The sequence below is a fragment of the Phaenicophaeus curvirostris genome, chromosome 2, assembly GCF_032191515.1.
Source record: "Phaenicophaeus curvirostris isolate KB17595 chromosome 2, BPBGC_Pcur_1.0, whole genome shotgun sequence".
NCBI classification, from domain to species: Eukaryota; Metazoa; Chordata; class Aves; order Cuculiformes; family Cuculidae; genus Phaenicophaeus; species Phaenicophaeus curvirostris.
The window spans coordinates 25,627,865-25,652,169 of record NC_091393.1 but is presented as its reverse complement, the minus strand read 5'-3'; the positions used below and the strand labels follow the sequence as shown (position 1 = coordinate 25,652,169).

General features: G+C 37.8%; 1 protein-coding gene across 19 annotated transcripts in view; it reads left to right on the top strand.

Moving 5' to 3' along the window:
- Positions 1-24,305, top strand: part of DLGAP2 (DLG associated protein 2) — a 478,034-nt gene that overhangs the window by 212,120 nt on the left and 241,609 nt on the right. For all 19 annotated transcript variants that reach the window (XM_069851571.1, XM_069851585.1, XM_069851567.1 and 16 more), the window contains one exon: positions 17,007-17,039. In XM_069851571.1, coding sequence (XP_069707672.1) covers positions 17,007-17,039 — 33 coding nt within the window. The remainder of the gene's footprint in view (positions 1-17,006; positions 17,040-24,305) is intronic.

The window sequence follows — 24,305 nt, the reverse complement described above, 5'->3', positions numbered from 1 at the left end:
GGAATGCCTTTTTTTTTTTTTTTTTTTTGACGTTGATGCTGAACTGCATGAACTGGTGGGGCTTGTGTACCTTTTAGAGAGTCCTTTCTTGTATCTACACTCTTATGGAACTGATTTCCTGAACAGGGCTTTTCCCCATGGTATATGTGGTCATATGTTTTCATAGGAAATATATGGTATTGTAGACGTTGCTAAGAACCTGAATTCTGGGGGAGACAGGAGGCCTGAGAAACAAGAGCAGCAAAATAGACTTTAACCAGACTAAGACAAACACTATGAAGAGTGTTTCCTTTCTCTCTGATAAACTAAAGGTAAATATTTCAGCTTACTCCAAATTCAGTGTTACTTAATCTACCAAATGGGTTGATGTTTTACTTTTTCCCCAGCTGCAGATAAAAGCAATTGTTGAAATGTTGAACTTTACCATTGGTTGGAAATTGAGTTAACTAACCTATCTTGTAAATGATGCTAAGTGCATAGGGTATTAATGAATTAGAATGTTACTTTAAAACTACTGTTAATTTGCAAGATAAGTATGTTTTTCACAAAGAGAAATGGCAATGTAATTCTATGCATGTACATGAACCTAGAAGCGTCCTGGGGATGAAATTTGTCATAGAGGCAGTTTCCCATTGCTCCAGTGAGGTACTAATAAGATGACTGACAAAAACAGAAGCAAAGTGCCACTTTACTCAGTACAGGTAAATTTATAGTTGTATTGTTATATGAAGACTGCATATTTCCCACCTACCAGGTAAAAAAAAGAGGAAGCAGTTAAAGGAACAAGGAAGAAATAGTTGGCATACAAGAATAAAGGTCTTAATCTTTATTGTAGATGTGGGTTGAAAGTACTCCAAAGGACAGTGAAGCTCTAGGGAAATGTTCTGAAGAACAGTAATTTAGAGATTCTCTGTGCTATTAAAAAATACAACAAGACAAAAAAAAACACCCAAACTGGGGTTTTTCAATATTGATTAAAAAGTACTTGGATATCACAAACTGTCTACAAACTTAAAGGATGCAATGAAAGAAAATAACTACAAATGTGTTCTGTTGTTTGATCAAATTGTAATACTTGGTATATATCAGCCATTAAGTTAGAATTCTGCTGAATATTTTGGCTCTGATGACTTGTAATAACGTACTAGTTAACAATTAGGTTTATGCTGAACCCTCCAATACTGCATTGTATTCGGAAGGCAGCCAAGGCATTTGGTTAATGCTGGAGATAATGGAGATAATGACGGTATCTTACAGATTCGTGACCTATGTTATAGTAACCTGGTTGTCTCTCCTCCTGTTCCTTATAAATAACCTTTCTCCTACCCCGAGTAATATCTTCACTTCCTCTGTAACATCTGCGAAGCCTCTCTATTCACAGTGTGTTTGGCTTTCTCCCATGTCCTCTAAATCCCAGCTGCTGGGGAAGGAGCAGCTTGTATAATAGCTAATTTCAACATAATACTTGTACTGATTGGGAGACTGAACAAATCTGATAGCTGCTGAGCTTGTATGGCTGCCTTTCCAATGGGGTCTTAATTTGGGTTTTGGTTTCCTCTGCCCAGATGCCAATATTCTCAGATCTTTTAGCAACTTGTCTTTGAGGTGTTGAGCTCCCTGGTGAAATGCAGGACAGTGGGCGAAGGTGGTGGGAATAGCACGTAGGAGAGTCGGAGAACTGCCAAATGGCCTGACAGCTCGGTCATGTATATTTAATCTCCTTATCAAAGCAAAATTTAAAAGGAGAATGAAGTGGGAAAGAGGGAGCAGCCTATATGTGTATGTCCTAGTCCACAAATGGGCTCCAAATCAAAAACATTGACACCGCTCTAGGTGTCCCTAGTATTTCTGTGCTTACTCTAAAGCAACCCCATTCCTCCTGGCCCCTCTGGAGTTACCTGTAACAAGCTTTCTCTGATCCCGTGAATGACTTCCCCTATCCATGTCTCCCAGTCATAGATGATCTTTCTCACAGCACCCCTGCTCCCTCCAGAGCCTTCCCCCAATCTTGGTCCTGGTCCCTACCCTAAACTTCTAGTGCAGCCCAGAGCCTCCCAGTCCTGTGATTCCAACCCTTTCCAACTCCACTTGTGCCACGGGACTCAGCTCCCCATACCTATCTGCTCATTTCCCTGGTCAAGCCAAGGTGCTGTGATTTGTGCTGAACAGATGCATTGTCCCTACGTTCTACATTTGTTCCAAACAGTTCCTTGGACTGACTTGCTGGCTGCTACAACAGCTAAGTATGTCCTTTTCTTTGGGCCCTTGCTTGCTAACGTAGCTATTGATGTTGTAAGTGATTCTTGCAAGCATAGAGACTTGTTCACAGTGCAGAAATCTGTGCTGGAGTAGAAGTGAGCACTTGAGCTTATAGGGCTGCTGTGGTGATCAAGAAAAAGGAGTGTTTACTTTAGAAGAGAAAACTTAATGGGTTGACAAGTTTTACACAGCAAGGGAAAGGCCAAGAAGGGATGCGATTGCTTTTGGTAAATATATCGAGGTAAACTGCAGGAAGAAAGAAGAGCAGTACAGTCTAAATCATATTGCCGGCATAGGGATAAACCGGCCGTGAATAAGTATGGGTTACAATTTAGTAGGATGGTTTTAAGCATCTAAGACTCTGTGGCTCTGAAACAGCGTTGTAAGAGCAGTGGAAATAAAAATCACCTGCCTAGGTTTGGATGCAATTTGTCACATCCCAAAAGAGCCTGGGAGAGGTCCAGTTTCAATAGCACTAGAAGCCTGGTGCTTGGAGTGCCACTAGCACACATTTTTTGTCTGATGTACTGCCTTGCCCCACACTCACAAGCCTGCCAGAGCCAGGTGGAGTATTCCAGACTGTTCTTAATAAATGCATTGAACACTAATAACATCACTTTACTTTCTGGTGTGTCTATCTATTAACGTAACCTGCTATCATCTCTGACTTCTTTTTTACAGCAGCTGTGAAATCATTTTATGGTTTTAATTATTTTTCATAATAACCCCCAAATCCCTCTCTTGACTAGCTTGCTAGATGAGATTTCCATTTAGTACATATTCTCTAACTTGATGTTTGGTTTCCCTGCTAATTATCTCACATTTTTCTGTGTTAAACTGCATTTGCCATCTGCTCGTCCAGTCACACAAAAATAATAGAAAACCTTTTGAATCCGATTGCATTCTCTTAATTACTGGCTCTGCCACCAGTGGTGTTATTACCCACAGATTGGAAGATCTTAGGCCAATTGCTAAAAAACAGTGAGATTCCTTTGATTTTGGCTGAGCCATGGTGACACATACCGAGATCCTGATCTTTCACTTCCTCCTGTTGTGTATTTTAAGTTCCCTGTCTTTCAAAAAAAAGAAAATGTCTGAGTCACGCTTCTCTTGATTTTCACATGCAGTATTGATGCTGCATTTCCCACACTCAGACCGAGCTCCTGCTGTGAATGAGTGTTTCATTTAGCTGTACCCTGAGTGCGCTCTCTCCAGGGAGTTCATATGGAGATACTAGGACTTCCGAAGAACTTCAATATTTCAGTAAACATGAACTGAGCATTCATTTGTGGCATTGCATATGTGAACTTCTGCAGATGTTTCACAATACTGACACTTATGTCATTAAAGAAAGATGCAACTTAAAATTCTTGTGTGTACCTTTCCTTCTTTCTCTGGATTGATTGATTGGCTGGTGGTTTTTTCCTCCTTTTTCAGCTTCTCAGTGTTCCTTTATACCATTTTGATATAATTATTTCAAGCCTTACACTTTAGTTCTGTGATGCCTGTTGCCTCCTGGTACCTTACTTGATGGAAAATATGTTCTTTTCTTTATGAATTGGTGTCTTCAGTCAAAGGTTCTTCTTACCAAGCTCTTTCTCACAAAGCCCATACTTATCCTTTGTTCCTGTCTGTATATTTGTGTACCTTTTGCTAGATTCTGCGTAGGAATAGCTCTTATTTCATGAAAGATGCTGTTATTTCCTAATCAGAAGAATTAGATCTTAGAGCTATTACAGTCAGGTGACTTGCGATGCAAACTACAAAGAATCATAGAACTTGCCTTTTTGAAAGCAGAGTTTCTTCTTCTAGTTAGCTGGACAAGTAAGCTGAAGAACTGCTTAAAGAAACACCTGGATTTCCTCAGGGCTACCACTTCTTTTGTACTCCTATTTATTGTTTCAATGGCAAGATGCCATTGATCTTCATTTTTCTACTTAACAAAAAGAAATACCAGTTGAATCGTAAGCGTTGCATTCAATGCCTGCCACATAAGACAATGCTAATTTGGGGATTTACCTGAAGCCTTGTTTGAGATATTTTTTTTTTCTCTTCTTTCAAATGTAATTTAACCTTTTCAGCTAAATATACTACTTTTTCCAGTTTTCTTAATTTATTTATGCTGCAACTTATTCTTATTATGCTAATGCAATAATATGTGTATTGTCATCTGTCTTAATTGACAGAAAATAAGGTAAAGAGAAGGGAGTAGGTAGTCTTAATTTCCTTTTTCACTGTATGGGCATTTCAAAATCTCCTAATCTGGACTAATTTCAAAGCAGACACATTTCAGAAAATGAATAGGAGAGTATTTAGTTCTTCTGAAATCAGTGCTAATATTTAGTTCTTTGCTACTGCATGTTTTCTGTCTCATTTAATTATGTGGAAGCATGTGATTTCACATCCAGGATTTTATTTCATTGTTATGAAAAATCATTTCATTCATTATTTATTTTAGTGCTATGAGACCAGATGGTACTAAAATTACAACCCTTGAGAAAAACTCGTATGCCTTCAGGACATGGAAAGATAAAAAAATGCGTGCAAATGTTTCAAGAATAGTCTTAAAGTATTCAGATTCCTCCGACTAGCTTAGATGTTAAATGAACTTGCGTTGAATTTTTATTGACATCATAAAACTAGACAATTCATACCATAAAACTTCATGTAATCCAAAGCTTTTCTAAGTATAATGGACAAATTCATGTTATTACCAGTACACCATGTGATTAGTTTGTGAAGACTACATGGTTATTGAAGGAGACTGAAATATTTATGAAGAATTGTGTACATTCAGGAATGTGTTTATGTTCAGACTCCATCTCAGCCAATGTTAAACTTTATTTTTTTTCAACCACATCCGAGTGCAATTATTTCTGAAGTTAAACAGTATTTGGCTAATTACATCATCCAATGACTCAAATACTTTAAATAGGAAAAATGGGATGAATAGAGAAAAATAGCTATTGTAAATCATATTGTTCTTTTCTTTTTTCAAGTATTAACTATTAGATCTGACAGACTGCTAATTTCACACCTGAGGATGTTTTCTGTTGATTAGTGATTCAGTGGTGTTCCTGTGATTAAGAGAATTTAGCATTATAAACTAGTCACTTATGACATTTATTTATGAGTAACACATGTATAATTGTTTATCAGTTTACCTTTGAAAGCTGGATCATAACTTTTTCATTACTTGTCTCTTGCAAGTAATTCAGATGATCTCTTTCTTAATAATCTCCTTACTTTCAAACTTTCAGGAATCTACCCCTTAGTTACATCTTGTAACTGATTTGATGGAGGCTGATGAAATTCTGAAGAAATCACACAATGTGCATGTTTATAAGCTCTAAATTTGTGCCCAGTCCTCCAGTGAGCCTCACTTTAGCTGACTGTTGAGGGGTCGGTCAACAGTTTAGTACAGTTATCTAAAACAAAAGGCTGCATTCACAACAAACTTCTCGTGATTGAAGCAAATTTTCTCCCATTCAAAAATTCAGGTAGAAAAACAAACTGAACATGGCACTTGGCATAGACTTTGAACATGGAATTGTAAAGAGAAACTGCTCACTCTGGTGAGACCTCATCCAGAGTATTGTCTGGTGTTGGAATCCCCAAAATAAGAAGGAGATGGAGCTGTTGCAACAGGTTCAGAGGAGGCTACAAGGATGATCAGAGGGCTGGAGCACCTCTGATATGAGGACAGGCTGAGAGAGTTGGGCTTGCTCAGCCTGGAGAAGAGAAGGCTCCAAGAAGACCTTATAGTGACTTTCCAGTACCTGAAGGGGTTACAAGAGAGCTGGGGAGGGACTGTTCATAAAAGCTTGTGGTGATAGGATGAGGGGCAATGAGTATGAACTGGAGAGGGGCAGATTTAGACTAGACATAAGGAGGAATTTCCTCACCATGAGAGTGGTGAGGCACTGGAACAGATTTCCCAAGGAAGCTGTGGCTGCCCCATCCCTGGAGGTGTTCAAGGCCAGGCTGGATGGACCTGGGGCAGCCCTATCCAGTGGGAGGTGTCCCTGCACATGGCAGGGGGTTGGAACTAAAGGATCTTTAAGGTCCCTTTCAACCCAAACTATTCTGTGATTCTATGAATCTAAGCTGTGTGGGTTTTTTGGTTTTTTTTTGGTTTTTTTTTTTTTTCATTTTTTAATGTAGACTTGCTTACAAATCTTTTTAGGAAGTAGAGAAGTTTTTATTATGATTTTTGTTATGGTTGAAAGATATATTTACCGTAGCCTTTTTATTTAAAGGAGTTGGAAGAAAAATAAAAAAGTAGATCTGAAGAATAGGGAAACTGGTTTTCTTTTAAACTTAGTTGAATAATCTGAAAAATTGCAGGCATTTAATATGTATTAGTGTCTTTTCTGGACTCTTGCTTTTTTAGGTACTTGAAGTGATGTTTAGTTATATGGGTTCATCCTCTATTTGACACAACAAAATGTCTAATTTCTAAAAAGCAATAACATACAGATGGGACTATTAACAGTATCCTGCCCTTAGGCTAGATTGATCAATGAAAGTTTGCTCCAGTGATGATAATGCCAATGATTTGTACATAATTAGCTGAGTATATTATACATTAATTTAATCTTGAGAGCTTTATGAGTTTTTTAATATATTAACAACGATGTCTAAAATACTTGAAAGGCTTGTGGCATAGAAAAATTGAAGCATGTCTGGAGGATGGCCACCCAGATTTGTAGGGTACTGAAGCATATGATGTGCAAAGAGATACTGAAGAGACTTGGATTTGTTCATCCTGGAAGTTAAGAGCAAAGCTAATTACTGTCCTCAACTGCTTAATGGGTCATTACAGCCAGATGGAGCCAGACTTTTAATGGACATGCATGGTGAAATAACAAGAGGGAACAGATAGATGTTGCAGAAGGAAAATGTCAATTAGACACGAGGCAAAACCACTTCATGGTGAGGATGGTCAAACACTGGAACAGTTGCCTAGAGTGGATGTTGATTCTTCTTCTTGGTGGCTTTTCAAAGCTTGAGTAGGCAAGGCCCTGTGAACCCAAATGTTAATTTGAAGTTGGTAGTGATCTGAACCAAGAGAAAAACTCTAGTGACCACAAGAAGTATCTTCCATCCTGTGCTGTTCTAAGTCATTGGACACTGGAACAGGCTGCCTAGGGAGGTGGTTGAGTCACCTTCCCTGGAGGTGTTTAAGGGATGGCTGGATGAGGTGCTGAGGGACATGGTTTAGTGTTTGATAGGAATGGTTGGACTCGATGATCCAACCTGGTTATTCTATGTTCCTGGCATTATGTGAAGGGCATCATTCAACAGTCTTGCCTAGATGAGATACATCCTAGACTTCATCTCTTTCCCATTCCAATAGTTAGACCATTTTTTGGTGTGTCCTTTGTATTTCAAATTACCTCCTTAAACCTGTTTGTGAAGTCAGCTCCCCAGTCCATTTTAATGTGTTTGAAATCTGATTCTTATATGAGAGAAAAGGAGAAAGGAGTGAAAAGCATTAGTTTCAGAATACCAGAGTATCAGAATGTGTGATCTACTCCGTGAATGTGCTACGCCATTCTATGGTTTTTTCCCATCTACTTAGTTCTTTATTATCTCCTGCTCAACTTGCATTTGAACCATTTTGACTTGTTTTTACAAGGCTCTGAGATTGTTGGTGAAATCTCTTGAAATGAGCAAAGTGAAAGAAGAGGGAATAAAAAGAGAAAGTGGAGGAATGGTGGTATATAGCCTGGCTAGTTTTGCGTTGTTATTGAGACTTGATGCTGAGTCCACAGAACTGTAGTGACTCTTAGATTGGCTCTAAAGGGTTCTTAGATCAAGACTGTGGTGCAGACTGTCTTCAGTTTTGTATTTCACAGCAATCTCTTGGGTCCTCGCTCTCACAATTAATCACCAGCCTTACTTCCTTGGTGTTTTCATAAAGACACAACACTGCGATTAGAGGGTGGGAAGCTTCTTTCCCTCAGCAGTGAGACATACGACTAATTTTAACTTTTAAAGATCAAATACTAGAAAATGAGTGTAAAAATGAAGAAAAAACATGTATATTCACTCTTTATAAACACATCTTCTGGTATTTTTTGGACTGATTCACAATATTTGGACTCTTCACATTGATACTGTGCATTTGAAACGTGTGTCAGAAGTGTGTTAAAGTACATCCATTTTATTACTGCCTTTATGACTGCTCCTCTGAAAAGAAAATATTTGTGTTCGGATCACCAAGAGAAACATTGGCTTTTTTTCCCTTTCTTGGGTGGCTTATATTTGGCTTTTTATTGCTTCAGTTATTTTTGTTTTCCTCTGAAAATATTTGATTGTCTGGCCTCATAATTCTTTTCTGAAATCTCTTTTGGCTTGCTTAATGCACGTGTAATGTGTAAACTCCATATGGAGAAGGATCTGGTGTGCAAGTACTGCAAATAGGTTCTGGCGTTGTTTTGAGCATGAACTTATATTTTTATCTAAGGAAAATAAGGGCTCTTACTGGTTGCTTTATGCATTTGGTTGAATGTTGGTTCACTTGCTCAATAGGTTACAAAGTTCGCTGCCAGGTTGGTTGATTTTCTTCTGCTTTAGGCTCATTCTATTTTGATAACGGCTATTCTGTTTTCTATTTTTATTTACAGTTCTTTTAGCATCTGTCCTTCTCAGGGCTACTCATTCCCCTTGCTCTGCCTTTCCCAATATAGCCCAGCTGCTCATTTCTCACAGGCAGCTGGTTTTGCTATTGTATTTTTTCCTGTTCTCCAAAACTCTAGTAGATATTTGTTATTTTTAACCCCAAAGCCTGATCCTGGGCCATAAAAAGGCCCTTTTGTTACGAATACCCCAGTTAAAAGGAAACATTCAAAAAAGCTAAAATCACAAGTGCAAGGGACTCTTATCTTGAGAGTGGTCATGCCGTAAGTGATCAGCAGTGAGAGGCAGGCAGGCAGGAAAGTAAACTCTTGCACTCAGCAAGAAGTGCTTGTGGAAATAATTGCAGAGGGATACATCATCTATATCTACAATGGTTCTAAACAGTTGTTTTTATTATGTTTATCTGTGCATTCTGTGTGATGAACTGGCTGCTGGTAATTATTTTTATAAGTAAATTTGCAAGGGGGAAAAAAGGCTTCCAGAGACAAATATGTGTATATATATACACACACATATGTACAATTGCATTATTTTCTTTTGATTGCATAACTTGAAACTAATTATTTTTTTCTTCTGTCTGTTCATGGAAATGCACCCAACTGAGATCTGAGTCCAAATATAGCCGCTTTCTCTTCCTATTTGTCAGCACTCAAAACACTGTAAGAAATGGTGTTTTGGTGTAGTGTCATTTTGATGATTTTTACCATCATGTAGTTTTACAAAAGGTTGTTAGAAGCATCTGGAATGCTTCAGGGATTTCAATTGATTTACATGAGAAGGGTTCTTACTGCAAAGGCAGACAGCAAAGTATCCTTCACTTATTTCATTCTTTTGATGGCGACTGCTCTAATGTCTGTCTGTGAGGATGATGTAAGATCTTGTACCAGTAATGCTGCCCAAAATTAGCATTCTTAGACATATAAAAAGGATGTAGGAGTGTAAATATCCTCTACCTGGCAGCCAAAGCATTTGGGTCGTGTGCTGCATGAAGTGAGGGGCGCTTTTGAAATAAAGTTCAGGTGGAAAGAGTCCAGAGGAGAATGGCAAAGATGAGACAAGTTTTAGCAACTGCAACTCTGAGGGAAAAACTAGAGGCTTAGAATAGAAGAAAACAAGATGTGAAGGAAATAATGAGTAGAATTAGACATTATTAGTTTTTCTTAAGTACATAAAAAATTCTATTCACCATCTGCATAGTCGAAAACAGTGCCAGTTTGGGCTATATAAAGAAAAGTTTCTTCAGCTGCAAAGATAGTTTAACAACAGAGATAATTTACTTGAACAGCATCATATTCTGTCTTATCAGAGGTTCTAGAAAAACTTCTGTCGAAGTTCAACTGTGCTTTGCAGAAGAAAAGGCTACTTGGTTTTTGTAGGTGTCTCTCAAAGCTTTACCTGCATGAGTGACAACGTGGAGCTGATCTCCACAGGATTTGCTCTCGCATTGATATGGAACAAAGGGGATGACTGTGAATGGGAGAGAGAAAGTGACAGCGTCTTGCAGTTTATCCTGTAGTCTATCACATCAATGTTGCAGCTGGTGGTATCGCACAACAGTGAGATATCAACAGGAGGAAAAAGATACAGATAAAGACAAAAGTTGTAAGAGAAAAACCACAGAATCACAGAATAACCAGGGTGGAAGAGACCCACCGGATCATCGAGTCCAACCATTCCTATCAAACACTAAACCATGCCCCTCAGCACCTCGTCCACCCGTGCCTTAAACACCTCCAGGGAAGGTGACTCAACCCCCTCCCTGGGCAGCCTGTTCCAGTGCCCAATGACCCTTTCTGTGAAGAATTTTTTCCTAATGTCCAGCCTAAACCTCCCCTGGCGGAGCTTGAGGCCATAACAGACGTGAAAAGAAGGAATGGAAAATGTAGTTCATAATACAGATTTTGTTGGCACTGTTATAGCTGTGTTTAGATACAAATACTGGATTAAAGTTCTGAAAATTATTACAAGTCTCACTGTTTAGGCTTGAATTATACCTTGCTTTTCAGCTGCACTAAATCTCAATATAATGCACGGCCACTCCATGTCTCTGAGTTCCATTTCACTGGCATCAGTAAAAACTTGTAAAGACACATCGATGAAATGCTGTCAGAAATGGTTGCATTTCTTGCCGTTACAACCAAAATCCAATGTTCCATCTGCTAAATTTCCTCACTGGAATTTCATCTACGTTTCATTGTTTTTAATACTTATTATAATTATTTTTCATTTATGAAAAGGGAAAAGAAGCAAAAAGAGAATTGTTTTCTGTGAGACCAGCCACATTTCTACATGAAACCAGAATAATTTCCAGTTTTCCTCTAGTTCATTGAATTCTGGATTCAAATAGGCAGCGATGTTTGGTAATTGTATAACAAGGGTATCTTTTTTTGACCACTCAGTAAATAGACGTTGATGGGGGAGGGGGCAGATAAACATAATGAATAAATAATGTACATGCTTGTAAATAAAATCTAAAATAGTAGAGGGAAGTTTGGCAACAGGATGAGCTGCAAAGGGAGTCTGGCTCTATCAGATAAAAAGAGCGACAGAAAGGTCTATTATACAAATGAAATGGGGATACAAAGCTGGGTATATGATATTACTCGAGGAATAGTCAGAAGGGCTGACTGCATCTGTTTTCTGAGTGTGGAGCTGCTGGGACCTGCTCTGCACCTTTGCATGTTATTTCTTGTCACACTGTCACTTCCCTATCTTTCAGTAAACACTTGTCTGGATTGGACTCCACAATCTCAGTAAAGCCCAACTGATAGCATAGGAAACTTTAAAGTGTGGTTAACTATTAAATACCATCTGATGTTTTCTTTAAACTGATTTAAAATGCTGCTAATATTGTGTTGTCTTAGTCTTATTGTACGATATAGCTTGCATGGGTATTTTCATAGAATCACCAGGTTGGAAGAGACCCACCTTATCATCGAGTGCAACCATTCCTATCAAATACTAACCCATGCTCCTTGTTTTGAATTGATATTTATTCATAATGGCTAATTTGTGCCTTTCATCTGGGCCATATATTGTTTTCTGTATTGTAGCCCTTTATAGTAGATGTTGTAATTGCATCAACCATACAAGAAAAGTATATACAGAGCAAGGAAAGGTGAACGTGTTTAGCAAAATAATTTGTCATCACTCGAATTTAAAATTGAATGTTAAGCTTATTTTTTTTTGAGAAATATTGTTGGCATTTATGTGTCTGCTTTTATTATTTTTAGTTTCACTTGTCTTTTCAGTTAGACAAGAAAAACTATCAAAAAGAAAATAAATTTTGTATCATTTGAAAGGGAAAAAGACCTTGTGTCTTCATGATAAATTTGTTTCTTCAAAAGATCTTTCTTATGACCTATTTTGTTAATAAGTTCTGGTATCTAGGTATATTAATTCTGTTGGCTAGACAATTTCAAAATGATGGAGTGAGATTAATAATATAAGTACAGGTTTTCCTTATTCTATTGATTTATTGGGTCCCAATTCTCCAAACACTCTCCCGTCTTACTCATCTTACTTTTCAGAGCAATGACAAAGAAGTTACATATAGGAATGCTTGCAAGAATGAGCATCTTTAGGTGCAGCTGATTGGTGACTTACGAAAAAGAAAAAATACCCCCTGTGAAACTGTCATTGCAATACTTTAGGTGGATACCTACATTTGGATACCTACAGGCTTAATCTATTACTAGGAAATGTGAGAAAGAGGCTTAAGAAGTATCCTTGTCTGAAATGCACTAACGGGTCATGTCTCTGCTCCTATTTCATCGCGACAGGCAGTAGCGTAAGCACCTTCAGTTTAACATAATTTCATCCATCGTGGGCATATCAAAGTTACTCATTTGAGGCTGGGATTTCATGATGCCTTTAAGTCACAATTCCTTTGAGGTGCTGAGGGACATGGTTTAGTGACTCTTTAGTGATTCTATAATTCTATTATTCTAGGTCTATCTCTGGGCTGGCTAGTCCTGAAAAGAACAGTTGTGGTCTACCCAGACTAGCCCACATGTTCCTTCACCCTTTGTGCCGTACATCAGCATTGTTATAATTGGCAAGAAACTCAGATCAGGGGACTGATTTTACTAAGGCTTTATTAATTTTTCCTGAAGGAACGTGGATACCAAGTTGCATTTGGGTCGACAGTGTTCTCGCTGCAAATAGACTTAGTTTTGGGCTATGCTGACATGAGAGTGATCATCAGAGTGAGGAGGTTATTATTTCCCTCTGGTGTTGGTGAGGCTGTACATGGAATATAGTGTTCAGCAGTAGGGAGGCTGTGGAATCTCCATCCACGGTGGCTTTCAGGACTTGACCATCAAAGTCAACCCTAACTGAGCTGAACCTTGTGCTGGTGACAGCCTTGTTCTCAGTGGAAGGCTGAACTAGATGACCCCCAGATCTTGCTTACAATGAACACTTCTCTCTTGCTGTTATTGTGAAGATGTAGCTTAAGTCTAAGATGGCTTACAACGCACACAGAAAAAGTAGGGGGTACTTGCAAAAAGCAATTTATTGATTTATCTCATGCTAACATAGGTTTCTAAGACAGGTTAGGTGGCTCTCCTTTCACTGAATAAGTCTTTAAGACTAGTTTAGATATTGAACACTAATGCTGAGATGCTTGATGTTAGATGAGGTGCATCTCAGCATAAAGCACTCCTTTCACCTAAAAGAGTGGTAAAATTTTACACTGTGGTCATGTCCTTAATTGCTGTCTTCAGATCCCAGAAGTGAAATTTAAATTAGAATATTTCCAAATTAGTAGAGGTATTTAGTATTAAACTATCTTCCAGAAAGTTCCCTTGGGTCCAGAGGAGGCTTCAAGGATGATCAGAGGGCTGGAGCACCTCCCATGTGAGGACAGGCTGAGAGAGTTGGGCTTATTCAGCCCAGAGATGAGAAGGCTCTGAGGAGATGTTATTGTGACCTTTCAGTACCTGACGGGGCTACAAGAAAGCTGGGGAGGGTCTGTTTACAAAGGCTTGTAGTGATAGGACATGAGCAATGGGTATAAACCGGAGAGGAGCAGATTTAGATTAAAAATAAGGAGCAATTTCTTCACGATGAAGGTGGCAAGGCCCTCGCCCAGGTTGCCCAGGGAAGCTGTGGCTGCCCCGTCCCTGGAGGTGTTCAAGGACAGGTTGGATGGGCAGCCTGATCCAGTGGGAGGTGTCCCTGCCCATGGCAGGGGGGTTGGAACTGGATGGGCTTTAAGATCCCTTCCAACCCAAACTGTTCTGTGATTCTATGAAAGATACCGCAACTTCCTTACAGAGAAAACAAGTTAAAATAAGTTCAGGATATATCTTAAAATCCTGTAAAGAAGCTCTCTGTGTTTCTGCATAAAGTAAACCTATGAATATTTTAGTGTGATGCATATGTTTTATATGATTTTATTCTTGGAAACGGAGGACATGCAATCTCTCAATGATTACCATAAAATGTGTGAATTTAGTAGGCTTAATTGTTTCTTTCTCAAACAAGCAGAGGTTCTGTGGAAAACGGTGCTTGCCATACAACCTCCCTTTCATGTTGTTCATGAGTCTAGTAGAAGTGGTTGTGTTTTCATTTTTCACTTGATCTGTATGTGTCAAGCACAACAAAAAGGGTATCTATTCCTCCCCCACAGTAGCAAACTAAGTGCTGAAATTCGTAAACAGAGGCTTACTGGTGAATCATCCACATCCACTGAGTCTGCTGCATACTAGTGTAAAAAGTGAGGTGCTGCTGTCAGTCTGAAATGATTCCTAGCCTCTGGAAGGCATAAAATGATGAATTAAAACAAATATCTCTACCTGCCATGAGATCACCCCAGGGATGCTGAAAGTAGAGGAAGAAACACCTGGCTTGCCCATAAACAGGAGACCTTAAACACCTGAAAGAAGTAAAAAAAAAAGTAAAATAAATAAATCAGTGGTCTGGCAAGGATAGTGTTGACGCTTAGCTAGCTTTTGAACAACTTTCTGGCACCAGTAATAACTGCAAGACTTATTTAGTTCTTAGGCTATCTACCCTGCTGCAGATTTGCAATATTGGCACTAATTTACGTTAGTGACTGTTGCGTGGGGACCTTTGGAAGAGGGTGGTTAGAGCTGCCAAAAATGTCAGGCAGGTTCTTTGGATTGTGAGAAAACAGTGAAGCAGTGGTTAAGAGGACGTGGAGGATCAGCAGAAAGTCAGAAGTTCAGAAACCAAGTTGTAACTTGTTCTTCCTTCTCAATCAGGATAATAAACTGCACACACACAGGCAGCCCCTCTCAGTAAAACCTCAGAAAGTCTTTGAATTAAAAGTGAAAAATAAAATCCTTTGAGCTGCTTCCTCTGCATCACTTCATATTGTGGGAAGTGCATTTTTCATCCAGCAGTGAAAGAAACAGATCTGTGTTATCCGAGACTAGGCTTTTCATGATTTTCACTGGGGGCTTTCTGAAGCTTGCCGCTGGGGTGTTGTTTTCAGTTTGTCAGATCTGCTGGGGACAGTAGTGGTTCTAGCAATAGGCGGTTCAGCTACGCGTTTCATAGTGCTGAACTACATCAAAATTAATTCTTCTCTTTTGTGCAACTTCATGCTGTTGTAAAAGCTGCAATCCACCTATGGGCAGCAAAATTGCCTGGATAAAAAGATTTTTTTTTCTCATTCCTTTCTTTGAGATGCACTACAACATCTAATTGGTTAAAAATACAATGATTAATGTTTTTAAAATTTATGAAAGATATAGGGTCAAGTGAAAACCATGGGTTACTGTGAGATAGCCTCTTATCTGTATGGAGGAAGCACTTCTAAATAAGTGGCAATGTCACACTGGTACCACAGATGTTCATCTACTCAGTGTTTGTGTTTATAGCCTGCTTCTGGCTTTTTTGCCTTCAAGTCAAGCTCACATCTCAAGTCCAATCACCTGTTTCTCATGCAAGGCTGGAGCTAACTTCAGCGTGCTTTAACGGTTGGACTCGATGATCCAGTGGGTCTCTTCCAACCTGGTTATTCTATGATTCTATGAATTGGATTTGTATATAACCAGGCATGTTAAACTGCTTTCTATACTGAATTGATGTAAAAACATAAACACACACTTTTGTGCGGGTGTGCCTGCAAAGATCATTGAATCATAGACTAGTTTGGGTTGGAAAGGACCTTAAAGATCATTTAGTTTCATCCTCCTGCAAGGGGCAGGGACACATCCCACAAATCTATAGATTTGTTTCAGCATACTTGATGCTGTTACAGATGTCATTTTTTAGCCAAGTGTTAAAGGGGAGATTTCAGAGATTTGTTATTTAAAAAATACTGAAGTGTCTTGTTCTAGGAGGTCTTTCCCCAGTATTTCAGAATTATCTGCTGACTTGATTACATTCCCTGTGATTTCAATTCATTCTGGTATTTGGATTCTGAGCAATAGCTTTGTTCCACAGCTTGATACTGACACCTGAAGCAGCTCAGTCTCAAGGGATACTTTAAAATAGTTCCTCTGTGTGTGTACATATCTGTACCTTATGCAAAATAGTTTTTAAGACAGCGAACTTCCAAATAGTGGTGTGGAATAAAATAGTAATTGCACATCTAGAGACCATCTGTTTCTTATGATGGAGTTTTATTTCCTTTGTTTCTATACCTCAATATATGTCATTTATGTCATTTACATTGACTATTTGACTTAGTCTTCTTGCTTGGGAGTCTTTTATGAGAAAGGAATATAACAACTCTGTCACTCTCAGTGTTTGCTACCACCTGTAATAAAATATTAGGAGGCTTAAACTTTTTATTTGAGTGAATGTTGTCACTGCAATATTGTACATCGACAAATACAAAAAAAGTCATGTTGAAGCGATGCTACATGAATGCAGTCATCTGAAGTCTATGAAGGTGATAGTTACATAAATGTAACTAGACGTTTATGTAATTCTATTTTAAGATCCTTCTTCCTGCAAAAATTCTTTCTCTGAAAGTTATTTTGCAGCTGCTAAAAAATCGGTGCTGAAAATAGAATTGCATTTTTCATGCTAACTTCAAATTCTATGGGGTTTGTTAAATTTGGATGCAATTGTGATAGATCTTAAAATGAAGAAACTTATAATTTATCTCTTGTTCTTTGCAGAATCACAGTGTACACTCTGTGGGGAGCCTGAAGGTGAGTATGCTTTCCTATTAATATTTTTTAAAGCAGCTATAGTGAACACTTGACTCAAATGATACACATGTACAATAGATTGGAGGCGGTATCCAAATGATGACAACCAATGAAAAATTCTTTCCCTATGTTAGATATGCAAAATCAATTCAATTAAGCTGAATGAAACACAGTATGTGCTCCAGGCAGGAAATATTCCATTAGAGAAAAGTTGAAATATTTACTTCTTATTCTTCTGTGTGTTTGTTAAACTAATTTGGGGTAAGCGAAAGTGTGAAGGCGCGTTTAAGGACATCACTTTGAGGATGGAAAGCAAAGAAATCGGGCATAAAAGGGAAATGAGAAAATATTTTCATATTTGATGCTGCATTTGCAGAGAACTGAGAGGTTAACACTCTTTAGCAGGTGAAGTGTATAAATGTTGCTTTTGAAACAAAGATAATTAAGCAATAACTGTTACGCAGTGCAAATAGGTGCCCATGTGAAGGTGTTTGGTGACTTGTTTACTTTTTTCTGACTGACTAATTAAATACCAAAGTGAGACCCTCAATTTGCCTAAATGAATGTTGAATTAATAAGATTATGATTTTTAAAGCAGGCCATTATGGAGGAAACAGACTGTTCTTGTTTATTTATTAGTATTAGTGCTTTTATAAAGAAAATGTCAAAAAGCTGACCTCAGATTCAAATCAATCATCTGGATTCTTTCTAAGAAATTTAGTCTGATAGAGCAAATGTAGATGCAGGAGCAAAGTATATTAGTTAAAAAAAAAAAATATGGCTTCTAGTCCATTCCTAAAGATATTCAACTTTATATCTTAAATATTTTACTGAGAAACAATTGAAACTTTTAATGTTTTATAAGTTTAGGAGGGAGAAATTAATAGATGAAGCCTGAAAGTTGAAGTTTTGAAACCTTTAACTTTGTTACTTACTGACAAATAACTGTTTTAGAGGATTTTTTGACTTTGCATTCCTTTAATAAGCAGTCAGTTTGTGATTTGTTTATTTATTATTTTGTCCTATATTTGATAAATTTATAGTAGCAGATACATATAGAAAAAGGAGAAATAAGGCAGGTGTTTGTTTGCCATTCATGAGACGTGCCTTTTATGATGAGGTTTTCTAGCTTTTTTTAAGTTATGTATTTTATTAGTTCTGTTGTATTACATTCTGCCTGCTTTATAGCAATAATTCTCCTTTCTATTTATTGCTGCTCTTTCCTACCTATTCAGCTTTGCCTATTTTAATAAATGTACATGGATTTTGTAAAAAGGGAATTCAAAAAAAATCAGTAATAGATTTTTTTTTTTAACGTGACTAAAAACCCACAATCAAAACCCAATTATATGTATTGCTGTAGAAATAGTCCTCAAGAATGTAACACTCAGGTTTTAGTTGAGTAGAAATCAATTTTCCTGGGTGTTAATATCTCCTGGATCACCATATACTCCCCTCAAATATAGTATTAGTAGAATGCTAATTTATTAATTCTCTACCTCAATATTAAAAATACTGACATTAACATCAGCATAGACTAGTGACAAGATTAAATTTATTTTTTTTCCTTGTCAGATTACCACAATTTCTGATCCAATATTGAACACTCACAGAAGTTTTCTGTGTGATTTTTGTGTTGAAGTAGTTGCACAATAGATATGGCTTTAGATTTTTAGAAGGCCGTTCTGAAAGAAACTTCCCATCTTTGTTGTGTAAATCAAAACAGAAAAAACCCAACGCAAACAGTAAAATATATCATTTTTCTTCTAGAACGTTCTATAAATTTGAATATGGTTTCATAGTAAACTAATTGAGTTACATACAAAACTAGGAAAGAAGTAAAAAAAACTTTTTGATATGTTTTAATTGGCATTTCTGACTTTTCTTGGTAGCCTTCTTCAGAAATTTGAGATACCCAAAATGCAAACTACAAGGCACAGAGTATCTGAGACAAATTCAAAGAAAACCATTTGTTTCCAGGTTCCTTTTTTCTCTTCCTTTTCAGAAAAACTCAAAGTTCACTAAGTACATTAATACACTTCTGTATATTAAGATGAATTTGCAGAATTGTAGGATGGGTGTACCATGGTGTAGACCTCCTCTATTAATTTCCATGGTGTTGAGCAGAGACTTGTTCATGAAATAGTAGATGTGGAAAAATCTCCCTGACTTGGGAGAGAGGAAGACAAGGCTTCACGTCTTATTGCTTCCGAGTTCCTCTGAAGCTGTTGATGCCTTTTATTGATAAACCTCCAGGCAGCTAGCGGTGGGTGTCTGAACAACATCTGTTTTTTACAAGAAAGGTGGCAGAGTGGAAGTGTAAGCAAGCCACAAATTCTGATTGTCAGGTTGGTCAATAGCACTGTTCTTGTAATGGTTCATCCTTTGTCCAACCATCGCTCCCCTTTCAAAACCAGAAGTTTTGCCCTAGTTTACCAGCATACCAAAGTGTAATAGGAAATGACCGTTTAAAACAGAGTTCTTTGCTAGGGCCACCTTGCAAAGTTTTTAGCAGTTAGTGCTGCACATTTGGGAACCGCGTTTGTCTGCACAGATGTTGTTGCACACGTGTGGGACAATCTGTGTGCATGCTTTATAGAGGGGGAAAAAATATCAAATACGGAAGGGAGATATAAATTGTCAGAATACAGATTTCACATGTCACAGTCTTGCCTGTGGGATTTGTGCATCCATAGATAAATGTCATGTCCTCCTTTGTAGCCCATCCAAAGAGCAGGAGCTGGACAAGACTGAGGTCTTAGTTTGAGAATCAGTCTTTTGCATGAGCTGCAAAGGTATATGTGTTCTGTTCCAAAAATCATGATTTTGCTCTGTTGTTGACAAGCATGCCAGCTACCATTCCTGTCAGTTTGAGATGTTGTAGACCAGGAGGCTCTAAGAAATTCTATTAAGTGTAGCTGCTTTGAAACCGTTCCATCTCCTGGAAATTCAAGAGCCGCAATGACATGTTTTCAGGCAGATGACAGTGGTCATCTTTTGTGGAAATAATCTGCATTTGTTATGGTAAACACTGTTGGATTGGTTTTGGTGGTTTTTTTCCTGCCCAGATTTTAGGTGAAGGTGGCATTTTATAGACATGTGTCTAGCTCAGTCTTTAACTGTTAAAGTTCTCTGTTAGAAAGACTGATGTAACCATGACAGCACCAGTTTCAGGAATAGTCATCCACATTAATCTTCAAGGAGAAGTTTCTCTTCTTTTTAATTCCTGGATATTATCCACAGAAGTTTTTGAAAGGACTATATCTACAAATGTGATTTTCTGTATTATGAAAGCAGCAAACAAATATGTTAAGCTAAGATTTTCAGTATACCACTCGGTCTTCTCAAAGCCTATGCAAATGAAAGCTTTTCTTCCAGGCTTTTTAATATCCTCCAGTAGCGATATGCCACTTCTGTTCATGACTTTTGCCTCTGTTTTGTAATTATTCAGTTTCTTTACTTCTTGAAGATAAATGGACAGTGCTGAACTTTTGTGAATATACTTTTATATATTATGAGGAATGGTTGAGAGAGCTGAGGTTGTTTAGCCTGGAAAAGAGCAGGCTGAGGGGAGACCTCATTGCTCTCTACAACTACCTGAAAGGAGGTTATAGAGAGGAGGGAGCTGGGCTCTTCTCCCAAGTGACAGGGGACAGGATGAGAGAGAAAGGCCTCAAGCTGCTCCAGGGAAGATTCAGACTGGACATGAGGAAAACGTTTTTCACAGAAAGGGTCATGGGGCACTGGCAGAGGCTGCTCAAGGGCGGTGGTGGAGTCCCCATCCCTGGAGGTGTTTAAAAGAAGGGTAGACAAGATGCTCAGGGACATGGTTTAGTGACAGATAGGAATGGTTGGACTGGATGATCCAAGAGGTCTTTTCCAACCTGGTGATTCTATGATTATATATGTAGTCTTTGACAGCACAAACGTTATCTGGAAACATAGGTTTGGAGAATATGGTGCAAAAGGAATGCAACTGAATGGCAGGGTTGGGGCTCTAGTGATGTCTGAGAAGAATTAACACAAGGTCTGGCCCTGTTCGGCATTTCAGTCTATCTCCTGTTTCGATAGAAGAAAGTAAAAATAAAAGATATAACTTGTTTCAGGAAATCCTTTAGCCATTAGAAGCTATAGATTATGGTATCCAAGTGAAGTGTCATTTTATGTTCTGTTTCCCCTTAAAAACTTCTATCTGAAAACTAGAGAGAACATGGAAAAATGCATTTCTCCAAGTGTCTGCTGCTGGCTGTTATTGGGGGCCTTTGTTCTGAACCTCAGTTGATCGTCTTGTGAGCTTGTTGGGTTCTTATCACTTTAAGAAACAGATGTGTGGAATTTTGTTAGGATATGCATGGTAGAGAAAACTTAGGTTAGCCTTGCTGTAGGTTTTAAGCTTTCTCTCCTGTTATTGTGATGCTGATAGCAATTTTTAATTTCTTTAGAAGTATTCCGTAATGAATGTTCTCTGTGTAGAAGCTTCTGATTCATTAGGAGACTGGTAGAATATGCTAAGCAATTTTTCAAAGACTGTGGAGTAGGTAGTAGGCAGTTCTACTTATTGTTCACTTTGATCATGCAGTCTCCATACGGACTGTACTATTCATATCTTGTTCTTCTAGAAATATTATGTGGCAAATGTCCTTTCAGTTCCACAATATTTAGTAATTAAGTCTGGCCATGCATCATAAAAGATACCAATATACACAAAGGCTCCGAGTAACAATACGTCTCTTCTTTGCTAGGTTCTATATTAATTTTAACATCATGGAAAGAAGGCTCAAGTTTCATTATGAACAGTTCAGTGAAGGGCTCTAGTTAGGATGGCAGATAGACAAAACAAGCAAAATAAGAATATTGGTAAGGAATGAGACGGAGAGCACAATGCAGTGCCTGAAAACGTCATGTGCATACTAGACTACTCTAGCCTGAAGAAATGAGTTGAATTTTTGCTCACTACCACCAGCAGAAAGGAATATAGCAAAGAGGAATCTAGAGATACAGAGTGAACTTGGCAAGGTACGCAAGGAGCAATCCCACATGAATGAATATTGAGATGGTTTGCTCCATGTAATTTAACCTACAATAGAATGCAACCACTGCATTTCCCTAACGCTGTAGCAAATTATGCATCCTATTTTCCATGGGAGGGAGCATGGAAACTGTGTGTTCCAGTTGCATAATATATCCAGACCAAGGAACTATTAAAAAGTGGAACAAGTATAAAAGAATGGCAAGTAGTCATGGAACCGGCTACTGTGAAGTGACATCTGAGATCGAATTCAAATTCAATTAGCCCTAGATGTTTCAAGGAAGAGTAAAAATGTTTTGACAGGTTTGACATAGAAGAAAGTCCAGTTGTTATCAAAATATGTTTTTAAACAAACAAATATCAACATATCCTTTAATAGATAAAGAAGATACTTCCCCTAGGGGCAGGTCATTATAAATAATTTCTTCATTTTTATTTTTTATTAACTTTTTAGTTACTGTATCAGAAACTGAGTACACTGCTGGGCAAAACTTTTTTATTGCTGTGGAAAAACTTGTATGCTTTCTGTGAAAATCCTTATATTCCTTCTGTGAGGACCTTCTGAGTCTCTAAGAGTGAACCTCCCAAAGAATGAACTGGAACTATTCCCCCATTCCTACCTTTATGTAGATGTCTGAGTCTTTTTAGGTATATTCGTGCAGTGGGGCAACTGTAGATCCAAAAGCTACATACTGAGGTGTATTAGAACTTACTGGAGTTATCTTCTGTAGAGATTTCCATCAAAAGCATACAAGGGCACTCAGAGAGATGACCAAGTCTACTACTAATGAGAAGGTCTTTGCATGCACTGGAGAACCAGACAAATACTATACTGCAGGTATTGCACACAATGTATTAAATATATGAAAAGCTCATGATACCAATGCAGAGAGATTTTCTTCATATTTTTATTCCTTGTGACCTGTTGCAGCCAGAATAGTTGCAGTTTAGAGGAACTAAAAATGAACTTGGGGATTGTTTGATGATCTGGCACAGACTGCTGTGCGCTTTCTGGTGCTTCCTCTGTTTTCTTTCTTTCTTATGTACTTTCCTTCAATGGTTTTTTCCTAAGAATTTGTCCAGGTGGTTCAGATTCTTCCTTAGCATCTCAGGTCTCTTTTGGGCTCTGATATGCGCCTCAAGTTAGAATCAAGCTCACCCATTACTTTTTGCAAGTAACTGGCACAAGAAGTTGTTGTTCCTTGTTAGACTTGCTGGGTTCAAGCTAGGAACACCAACCTTAGTGAAGTGATTTTCTTTTAATTAGTAAAACTAATGTTTCAAGTAAAAAACAAGTTTAGAGGGGACTTATTAGTATATCTTAAAGTGAACATTGGGTTCTTTTCCTACACTTGTCCTTCTGTTAAGTTAAACAGTTAATAGTTCAAACATCCAATACATAGATGCTATCTGACTCTGTCAGAAGACTGGGAATCTTCTACCATTTAAATATTGTCTTGAAAATAAATCCAAGTGTTGGAAGATTAAGATTATTTTCAGGCTAAGAAGCCAACATAATTTTGTCCTTCTCTGAGAAGAAACTAGTTTGTGCAAAATTTTTAGCAAAGTTGCAAGAATGTTGCAGCATGTAACTCATTTATCCACACAGAAATTGATGTCCACTAAAAATAGAAGGGGTTTTAATATAATTAAGAGTTGCAGATGGATTTAATTGATTTTTAAGTAAAAAGTTTTGAATATTTTTGCAATCAAAACAAATGGTACCATTAAAATATTTGTATTTGCTCATAAAATACACAAAAATTTTCAGTCGAATTTAGGAAATATAAGAAATATAAATAAATAATTGACAAAGCAACAAAAAACCTCTTGCTTTCTGAGAGGACAAAAAATGGCTTTTTCAGGTATGTCAGTATTAGTGTGTTTCAGGATTTATTTCAGGTATTAACAGTTTTGGTGCTCTCTGGTTAATATTACACTTTTGGGGTTTAGGGGAAAGAGCTTTTTGTTTGTTTGGCTTTTTTACTTGTTTTTTTCTTTTTTGTTAAAATAAAGAATCTGGACAGTAGATAGTTCAGAAAAATACCTTAAACGTGCCAGTATGTCTTAATATTGATGATGTTCCATCTGGACAGCTCTGGCTCTGAATGTAAACATCTCCCTTGGTAGCTAGTGGGAAATTATTACAGGCATATTAATAACTGCAGAGAATTTTACTAATTGTCATTTCACTAATCTTAACATTTAGTAATCCACACTGAAAACTGGCACTTTCA